Source organism: Psammomys obesus, unplaced genomic scaffold, assembly GCF_907164565.1.
Source record: "Psammomys obesus unplaced genomic scaffold, mPsaObe1.curated_primary_1811, whole genome shotgun sequence".
Classification (NCBI taxonomy): Eukaryota; Metazoa; Chordata; class Mammalia; order Rodentia; family Muridae; genus Psammomys; species Psammomys obesus.
In genome coordinates, this window is record NW_026585626.1 from 5,319,973 (window position 1) to 5,329,739 (window position 9,767).

The 9,767-nt window shown below is 50.1% G+C and overlaps 2 protein-coding genes across 3 annotated transcripts; one reads left to right on the top strand and one right to left on the bottom strand.

The window, feature by feature from the left end:
* Positions 1 to 1,178: 1,178 nt before the first annotated feature.
* Polr1c (RNA polymerase I and III subunit C) lies at positions 1,179 to 5,192 on the bottom strand. 2 transcript variants are annotated; one of them, XM_055612877.1, is made up of 9 exons: positions 5,086 to 5,192; positions 4,900 to 4,971; positions 3,355 to 3,462; positions 2,977 to 3,109; positions 2,325 to 2,444; positions 2,091 to 2,243; positions 1,818 to 1,967; positions 1,592 to 1,708; positions 1,179 to 1,494 (listed from the first exon to the last, which is right to left on the bottom strand). In XM_055612877.1, exons 1-9 carry the CDS (start codon positions 5,152 to 5,154, stop codon positions 1,376 to 1,378), a joined length of 1,041 nt encoding a protein of 346 aa, XP_055468852.1. In that variant the 5' UTR covers positions 5,155 to 5,192; the 3' UTR covers positions 1,179 to 1,375. The 2 variants fall into 2 exon arrangements, with proteins under 2 accessions (XP_055468852.1, XP_055468856.1); XM_055612881.1 differs by having other exon boundaries at positions 4,900 to 4,989; positions 5,086 to 5,159.
* A 97-nt stretch (positions 5,193 to 5,289) lies between these two features.
* On the top strand, positions 5,290 to 9,392 carry Yipf3 (Yip1 domain family member 3). Its single transcript, XM_055612884.1, has 9 exons — positions 5,290 to 5,518; positions 6,094 to 6,291; positions 6,418 to 6,524; positions 7,712 to 7,757; positions 7,888 to 7,980; positions 8,097 to 8,228; positions 8,402 to 8,515; positions 8,656 to 8,779; positions 8,873 to 9,392. The coding sequence occupies exons 1-9, from the start codon at positions 5,438 to 5,440 to the stop codon at positions 9,019 to 9,021; spliced, it is 1,044 nt and encodes a 347-aa protein (XP_055468859.1). The 5' UTR covers positions 5,290 to 5,437; the 3' UTR covers positions 9,022 to 9,392.
* Positions 9,393 to 9,767: the final 375 nt, after the last annotated feature.

A 9,767-nucleotide genomic window follows, 5' to 3' on the forward strand; every position in this document is an offset into this window, starting at 1 on the left:
CTGAAGTCTGAGGGCAGTGTCCAGGGGCGAGAGCTGGACAGATTTCAGTCTAATGCTGTGCTCCTTAAAATGGGCATCTTGCCCTTCTATGATTGTCCCTCATGGTTTCCCCAGCCTCAGGCCTACTCAGTGTCATGGGACACCAGTCGTACAAAAGTAATCCAGACTAACTAGGTTTCTATCTGACAAGCTGGCAGAGCCAATGATCCTCTTGAGACTAGCTGAGTCCGGGTGCCTTTGAAAATCTCGTGGTCCTTTAAGTTTCTGGACTCTTCTCAAGGGTCATTTCTAAGATTTTTAAAAAGTCACAGCCTACACTTTGAGTCCTGGAGGTCTCTAAAGCAAACGAAGTAAGATGGGTGTGAGAGCTAGCCCTGCTTGTTTTAACAGGCAGATTTGACCTGTGTGTGTCTGAGTGCTGACAGGCCCACTGGCCACCCAGTCCCAACTCTTGACCTGGTGCAGGCCTCTGGCACATATGGTAAAGTTGGAGAGCAAAAGCTGAGAAACGGCAACTAGAACGCAATTCACTGTCTACGGCTACAGGACGCCATCCCTCGCCCTCTTCTGTGTGGTGCTTGGGTGTGATTGTGAGGGTGATCTCAGTGTTTCGCTCCAAACTTGATAGCTGCCTACTCCTGTCTGGTTAGGGCTGTGGAGGACGTTAGATGTATTTATTATGTTGTAATATTTTTAACATCCTATGACTTCATGCTAGAAATTTTCTATTGTTTATAGAACCTTTTGTAGAAATGCTAACTCTAAAGTACATCTGCATGTCAGTAAAAATGTTTCATACAGAAGGGCCCTATTTTCCTTTTTCAACCAGTGACTCCAAGCATTCCTGTTGGAATAAATAGGAAGGCCTGTTGATGGACCAGCCAAGCTAGTAAGCAGTCAGCTCTCTATCCCTGCCACCAAAGCCTGGCACTCAGCCTTCTAAGTCTGTCCTGGAGGGAATGGCAGACAGTGGCAGCATGTCTGAAGCTAAAGACAACACTTTTCATTGGAAGCCCAGGAGACAGGCCATAGCACACACTAACTACAGCTCTTGTGTCTTCCCCACACCCACAGAACTGTTGTAATTCCGCCTCAGAAAGCTTTAGGGCATGTAAACGCTTGCCAACCTGCTCTGAGGCAAGGCTCCATATTTTTAGACAAGAAAAGTCTGAAAAAAATTTTGCCAGGATATCAATTTATTTACAACAAAGGCCTTACAAAGGCATAAGTCTTAGTCTGTGACACATTTAATAAAATGTATTGACTGAAAATAAGACTGGAATTGGACCTCTAGTCATACTGGGCATAGCAGTGCAGTGGGGTAAAGGTCGCAAGCCAGGAGCAGCCAGGCCATTCCAGACACGCCGTGGAAGTTTCAGTCCATCTGAACTGCATCTAGTTCATCCAGGAACCGCTGGCACTTCCCCATCAGTATCTTAATGGCTTCACTCACCAACACATCTGGTGGCAAAACTCCAGTTGACTCCACAGAAACTAGAGAACAAAGAAAATACTTCAGTTCTGGCAGGAGTTACCTTTTATTAGGGGCTCATTCTCAATCCTATCCAAAGAGTACCAGCACGTCACTCACAGATATAATGGTCCCGAACACGGGCAAGCCGCACAGCCTTCTTGAGCTTCTCATTCCGAAAGATCTCCCTGCTGAAGGTATCCAGCCGAGCATTGGCAACTCTGGCCACCTTTTTCCCTATAAACAATGTGACACCTTGCCCATCAGGAAAAGAGCATTTATTTTCTGCCACCTTCAAAGAAAATGCATTTGGGTCTTGATCACAACAATACATGAGCTAGCATACCTTGTACTTCCTGTACCTCAATTACACCAGGCGAGAAGCATCGCCTCAATTCCTCAGCAGCCTCCCCTTCCACAGGTTCAAGCAGGGTGATGTCCGGCAGGAGCCTGTAGCTGGCTGTGGCCACCGGTGAGAACTTGGCATGGTCTTTACCTGAGACAACACAAGCACTGTGGCTTTCTGCCTGCTGCTAACATCCCCACTGAGGCCCTTGGTTACACTGCACTACTGCAGTCAGACCTGTCCCCACTCAGCGCAGACTCACTACGTTCTCACCAATGCCCTTGACGCAGTGCATGATCAAGTCAATCTCCTGGCCAGGCCGAAGCTGAGCAATGAGGATGTCGTCATGTACTGGTCGGATTGTGCCCTCCGGGAAGACATCAGCCTGGTTTCCCAAGGGGACCCATGTCATATGCCTGGTATATACTGGAGGGAAATATGTCAGAAATCCCAGATCCTGCAATTTGCACCCTTCAGCCATGGGCCCTCTTCCTTAGCATTGCTCACCTTTGTGGTTCACGTAGAGTTCGTTGGGGTCAGAGGAATCCTTAGCTGCACTGGGGTTCCTGGTACACCTGACCTGTAGCCGAAACTGCAGTGTATCTATCTCTGTCCCTTCTTCCTCTCCTGCACAAGCGAAGAAGCAGGAGGTGTTTCACTAGCCTGTCCTGTAATTCACTGTGCAGGCTGGCCCTGCACTCACGAGAGCTCTGCCTGCCTGGCCCAGTGCTGGGAGTAACGATGTGCACCACCATGCCTGGCCCAGCTCTACCTGGCAAGAAGGCTCATAGAGTGAAGGTGCTTGCTTGCTCAAACCTAGAGACTGAGTTCAGTTCCTAGAAACCATGAAAAGGCGGAAGGAAGGGAGCATGCTCCAAAGTTGTTCTCTGACCTCTATACCTGTGTGTACACGTAAAGTTTTTTTGTTTTTTTTTTTTAAGAATTAAAATACATGTGAGTGCTGGCACTATGCAAAAAGCTTCTATATAGTGACAAACTTAAGGCAAAGGCAAGTGTCCTCCCAGATGAAAAGCCAATGTACACAATGCCAACTGCCTAGACTGAGGTTTTACAACAGTAAACCTGGGATCTGAGCCCACAACACATTTCAGGACAGCTCTTAAACTTAACTCAGAATTTCACCTTCTCAGTCTCTCACCTGGATTCCGATATTCAAAAAGACGAGGATCAGCAAGAATGGGGATGAGCCCCAGGCGGTGAGCAAGTATCTCATCTTGAACAATGGATGTGTTGTTATACACCAGAACCTTTTCTACAGCCATCGTCGGCACCTGCTCAGGGAAGCAGAATCATCCAACTGCAAAGCCCACCTCCCTATATGAGAAAGTTAAGATGGGCAGCTCTTTTTTATTTTGTGCTTTTAGAGTTTTGAGATGTTTCACTAGCCAAGACTGGCCTCAAAACCATTCATATGAACAACTATAGGTGAGAATGGAATGGCTTTGGGGAACATTTCTACAAATAAGGTGGTGATATAGCTTCCCCACTCCAGCCCCACTACCACGGCCTCCAATACCTCAGCTAGTAATATTCTCCGGAAAGCATTAGCAATGGCAGCGTCAATTCCCACCATGTCGAACTCCAACGTGTTTTCATCCATATGTACAATGTCCACACGGAAATTCTAGAGCAACAGGGAAAACCTAATGGGAAGCTTGTTTCTCTTGTTTAATTCATGCCTCCCTTTGTGATTACTTCCACCCTGGCACTATCCCCCAATATATTTCTACACTCTCATCCTAAAGTCTTCCTCTGGCCAGATGATCACTAGACATTTTGTCTCTAGTCCCGTTCATAAGTTTTGTGTTTGTTTTTTCAGGTTGTTCAAGACAGGGTTTCTTTGTATAGCTCTAACTGTCCTGTAACTCACTCTGTTGACTTGAACTCAGAGATCCACCTGCCTCTGCCTCCAGAGTGCTGGGATTGAAGGCATGTACCACTCTGCCTGCCTTCCCAGTTTTGTCTTACAAGCAATGTGGCTCCAAATAAACCTCCCACAGAAGCTAATCTGTTAAAAAGCAGAACTTCCCACACTATTTAGGGCAGTTGATACTTGCAATTTTGTTGTTTTGTTTTTGAGATAGGGTTTCTTTGTGTAACAGAACCCTGGCTGTCCTGGAACTCACAGAGATCTGCCTACCTCGGCCTTCTCAAGTGCTGGGATTAAAGGCCTGTGCCACTGACTTTTCTAATACCTCCTTTTCCCAACTCTATTCCCTTGGTTTCCAAACACCAATTTCCTTCTCTTACCTGATACCCTTCTCAACTGTCTCTTCCACCCACACAGTTAAGGATTACTTTCTCCCAGGTTCTAACCTCCTGGGTGACCTCAATTCACTGCTGGTCTCAATTCACTACTTGGTCTCTCACTTTTGATCTTACTTCAGACACCCACTTGACCTGTAGTCTTCAGACACAGGAGTTTGATAAACAAGAGGATTGAACTCCTCTTGTCCTGTTTATCAAATGACACAATCAGCCATCAACAGAGTTCCCCAATGGGGCTGGAGAAATGGCTCAGCAGTTAAGAGCAGTTACTGCTCTTGCAGAAGAACTGAGTTTGGTTCCCAGCACCCACTGGGACCTAACACCTCCTCTGATATCCGGGGTCACCGGCCACACCCGTGATTGGTGTGAACAAATACACATGTAGGCAAACACACACAGCAAGAAGAAAACTTTAGGTTACTCAAGCTACAAGGTCCTTTCTCACACACACTGCCCTCACCAAAGCAATGATACATATCTGTTAGTTCTCATTCCCTTTGCTCAAAAGTTCAAAACTTAACTCACGTCACTTCCTTCACTGATCCTTAATCACACCTATGTAATTCCTCTGCCCCATCCCAGCCATCTTCATCACTATTTTATTATACTGGAATAATTTTTTTACGTGGTCCATTACCCAACCGAGAGTGAACGACTTGTTCCAGGAACGGGAACCGTGTCTGACCGCCCGTCCACGGAGCTCCTAGCACATGGCTCAATATACAGCGACCCCCAAAACCAACTTGTGACGTCTGGCCCCTCAAGCGGTCTGAACACCTCCAGGCCCACCCACCTTCTCGAAGCGGTCCTGGTCCCAGGCATCATCATAACCGGAGTAGTTACCGGGAAAGTCCGTGGTGTGGACCTAGAGCGAACAGGAAATCTGTCCAGGAAAGGGCAGTGAGGCCAAGCCTCACACCTGGCCCCTGCCCCCGTCCCGCCCCGCCCCCATCTCTCCCGAGCCACGATCCGAGCTTACATTGCGAACGCCGAACTCTCCCAGAACCACGCGGGTCCGCATCTCCTCCACCGCCTGCGCCGCCGCCATCTTCCACCACCCGCCGTGAGAGCAGTGCGTCTCCGCGCCTGCGGACTAGGACCCGCCTCCGTCTCCGCGGCAACGCGGCACGCCTAAATGTCGCGAGATCTTGCCCCGCCTTGTCCACGTCTTTCACTTCCGGACGTCAATTGGGGCCAAACATCCGGGTTTCTGATATTTTGGCGTTCCGGCTGATACTACCTCTCCCTCCTCTGGACGTTTCCCCCCTTGGGCCCGGGTCTCACAGTATTCCCACGCTCACAAGCTTCAGCGACGGGAAGCCTCGAGGGACATGGCGAATACGGCGACGCCGGCCAGCGGCGTCCGAAATGGTGCTGGCCCAGAATGGGGAGGCTTCGAAGAAAACATCCAGGTATTGAGAGCTCCTCCTGCCCGCAGCCTCCGGGCTGACTGCCGTCCCGAGTGTGTTTGTTATTCTCTCTCGCGGCCTGGAAGTCGGCTCCATTGCAACAACCTTCTGTCCTGTCTGAGTCTTCCACGCGAAAGTCTGTAGAGCTTGTGCTGTTGTGAAAGGGCCTGGCTAAGGCTCCAGAGGGCGTCGGGTCTCTGTGCCTGTTCGGGGCTTTGCGGACGGATTGGGAAGTCTTTTTGGGTCAGGCATAGTGTTGGGCTAGAGGAGAGGATTCACTGACACTCCTTAAAAATAGGCGTGTTTGAGAGTTGGGGAAAGGTAGATGGGCCCTTTTGCAGCTCTTTGGAGCTTTGAGGGGGAAAGTAGGAAAATAAGTAGTAGGTTTCCCTGGACTACAGAAGTGTGGCTACCAAGAGCTGTGCCAGCAGTGAAAGGAAGGAGTACGGCACAGTGGGTAGCAGTTCCAAGCCGTGTTCTCATCAGAGGAGAGAGCAAGGCCTCCCAGCGTGAGATGAGCATAGAACGGAAAGAAGCAACAGAAGAGCCCCTCACCCTACGAGTCACTGTCTTCTCAGGGTGGAGGCTCGGCTGTGATTGATATGGAGAACATGGACGATACCTCGGGCTCCAGCTTCGAGGACATGGGTGAGCTGCATCAGCGCCTGCGTGAGGAAGAGGTCGATGCCGATGCAGCCGCTGCAGAAGAGGAGGATGGGGAGTTCCTTGGCATGAAGGGCTTTAAGGGGCAGCTGAGCCGGCAGGTGGCTGATCAGGTAAGCAGATGGCAAAGTGGCCCTAGATCTGTGCCAAGTTGATGAAGGTTTTCCCGTTAGAGCCACACAGTAGGGACCAGGTAACAATCCAGCGTCATGAGTTTCACACTACGCATCTCCCTTCAGATGTGGCAGGCAGGGAAGAGACAAGCTTCCAGGGCCTTCAGCTTGTATGCCAACATCGACATCCTGAGACCCTACTTTGACGTGGAGCCTGCCCAGGTCCGAAGCAGGTGAGGAACCTTCTCAGAAACGTCTGTCCTCACATCTAGTCCCTCATCCAGACCACAGTCAGATACTGGGCCCTGGGCCTTGCTGAGCTTGTAACCCCATCACCCTAGTTGGTCACTGAACCTGTTGCAGAATACATGGTGAAAAGTACATTGGCTGTGTCCTCCATCAAGTTCACTACCCGCCTCTCCTCCACACCCAGCTCAAACAGCACTTGCTCCGTTCTCATTCCTCCCCTATTAGTGGTCATCTGGGATGCAGACAACTCTGCTTTCCTCTTCGATGTGGCTCTTCAAACTTCCGTTCATTCTTATTCCTAGGCTGGTCTCCCTACAGACCAACAGCTCCTCAAGAGCAAGCTCTGCCCCCTTTACTCCCACCCCAGCCTCTCTCCTCTCTGGCATAGAACAGATTGTACCTCAAGATCAGGGCATAGTCATTAACTGGCTTGTGAAGAACTGGATTCAATCCTGGCATAGTTCTTTGTTCATCCTTTAACCAGTGCTGATACAAAACCCAGGGCCACTGAGCAAGTACACACTTGAGTTTTTGTTCTCTGTAGAGCAGCATCCTAATGATATCTGATCCATCAGTGAAGATACAACATAGTACTCCTGTATGGCTATGGGACACACAGGAGGGACACTTGAGCCCAGAAAGACTTTGGGGTCCAAAAGGGAAGGCTTCCCAAAGGAAGTAATATCTTAGTTAAAAAAAAAAAAAATCCAAAAACATTGCTAAAAACAAGAAAAACTCGTAGGAAAAGGAAGAAATTATCTTTATTATCATTATTATGTGTGGAATTTTAATACCACTTTAAATATATTTTTTCAAAAACAATGCTCACTGTTTGGAAGAGTACTTAGTGGTTGAAGTGCTCCCAGGGCTTCTACATTTGAGTACCCTCTGCTCATGTTTGCCTGTCTCCTATAGGCCATGTAGGTAAATGGTCAAATCCATTGTCTCCAATTTTTCCAAGTAGTTGCTACTCCACTGACCTCAGTTTCAGAGGGTTGTCCTTCCTCAAAGTGATTTTCTCATTCCCTGTCTTTGCCCCCTCCCCCCCTCCAGTATGTGCTCTGGGCCAGCCCTATTCCTGGCGGTAGAGACATGAGTAAGACTCAGACCCTGTCCTCCAGAACCACAGCACAGTACTGCTTCTGCCCTCATCTCTCCTCTCCTCTCCCAGGCTCCTGGAGTCCATGATCCCTATCAAGATGGTCAGCTTCCCCCAGGTGAATAGAGAAAAGCATGTCTGCAGAACAGGGGGAGGCATCAGGGGAGAGGGTGGGCCACCAGGCCAAGCCTGGGAAGGTGTGAAGAAGCATTGCAGTCTCCAGTCTGAATGTGTTCATGTTTTCACAGAAAGTCGCAGGTGAGCTCTATGGACCTCTCATGCTGGTCTTCACACTGGTTGCCATCCTCCTGCATGGGATGAAGACTTCTGATACCATTATCGTAAGCAGGGAAGATGGGTGGCTGATGTAGGTTGAAAACTAACTGAGGATACGATGGCTCTGGGTGAGGCTGAAGCCACAGGTGTCTCAGTCCTAAGCAAAGCCTTCACCCCACAGCGGGAGGGCACCTTGATGGGCACAGCCATTGGCACCTGCTTCGGATACTGGCTGGGTGTCTCGTCCTTCATTTATTTCCTTGCCTACCTGTGCAATGCCCAGATCACCATGCTCCAGATGCTGGCACTGCTGGTAAGGAGCCGAGCCTGGGAGTGGGCAAGAGGGGCCCTGAGATCAGGAAGGTCTTGGTTTGTTGCTCTCAAGGGATCTGTGGACCTGGGATGGGAGGAGCAGGCCAAAGGACCCCACTGAGGGGCCCAAGGCCTGTCCAGCCCAAGTGAAGGTCCTGTCATCTCTCTCCCCAGGGCTATGGCCTCTTCGGGCACTGTATTGTCCTGTTCATCACCTATAACATTCACCTTCATGCCCTCTTCTACCTCTTCTGGCTGTTGGTGGGCGGGCTGTCCACCCTGCGCATGGTAAGCTGAGCAGGTTCTGCTGTCCACCTCATAAAGGGCTCTAGAAGGGTACACTTGGTAGTCCTTCCCTAGGCTTGGAGTATCTTCTCCATTCCTCACTTTGAAAACAGGCCTTCTGAACTGTATACCTCTGGCCCTAGGTGGCAGTGTTGGTGTCACGGACGGTGGGTCCCACACAGCGGCTGCTCCTCTGTGGCACGCTGGCTGCCCTGCACATGCTCTTCCTGCTCTATCTGCACTTTGCCTACCACAAAGTGGTAGAGGGTAAGTGGCAGGACGGCTTGTACGGGCAGTGGGCTGACTGAGCCGGAGGCCTGCCTGGCCAGCTCTCACTCGCTCTCCATCCTTCTTCTTCAGGGATCCTGGACACCCTGGAGGGCCCCAATATTCCACCCATGCAGAGGGTCCCCAGAGACATCCCTGCTGTGCTCCCTGCTGCCAGGCTTCCTGTCAGTGTGGCCAATGCCACCGCCAAGGCAATAGCAGTGACCCTGCAGTCACACTGACCCTACATGAAATGAGACGTTTGACCTGCCCTGACCCCTCCCCCAGCCCTGGAGCAGAGGAAGATTAAAGGACAGTGCTGAGGACATGTGTCTCTCTGGTGAGGTCTGCTGCAACCACTAAGCTGCCTAAACACTTCCTCAGCACCGGTCTTGGCTTCTGAAGGGCACAGGGCCAGGAACTCCTGGCCAGGACTGCAAGCCTCTGTAGCCAAGTGCAAAATATGGGTCAGCACTTCTGAGGCCCCACACCACCTACCCCACCTTTTTTTTTTTTCTCCTGTCCCCTCCTGTCTTGCTAAATATAGACTTGGTAATTAAAATATTGATTGAAGTCTGGAACTGCAGCTCCTGTTCCAGCTATTCTCCTGTCACTCACTTCTGATACATGTTTTTGTTCTGTCAGCAGTGGTGATGTTCTGTGCCTTCTGTACCCTCACCCAGGCAGGATGAAAGAAGAACAGGCATTCTACACAGAAGGCAGTAGCTGATTATAGAAACTGCCCATGAGGGCTGGAGATACTTGACCCCAGAGCAGCAGGCAGACGCCAAGCATAAGAGCCACCTCTGCGTATACATGCACACCAGGCCGCAGTCTAGGCTGGCTGACCTTTTGAGAAGCCATTGCAGCAACGACAAACAAAAACTTCCACTTACATCATTACAGAGACCTTCTGCACCGGGGCTGTTGAGAGATAATGTCCCCGTAGAGCTGACACTTGAAGCCAAACATGGTTTTACTGAGGGTC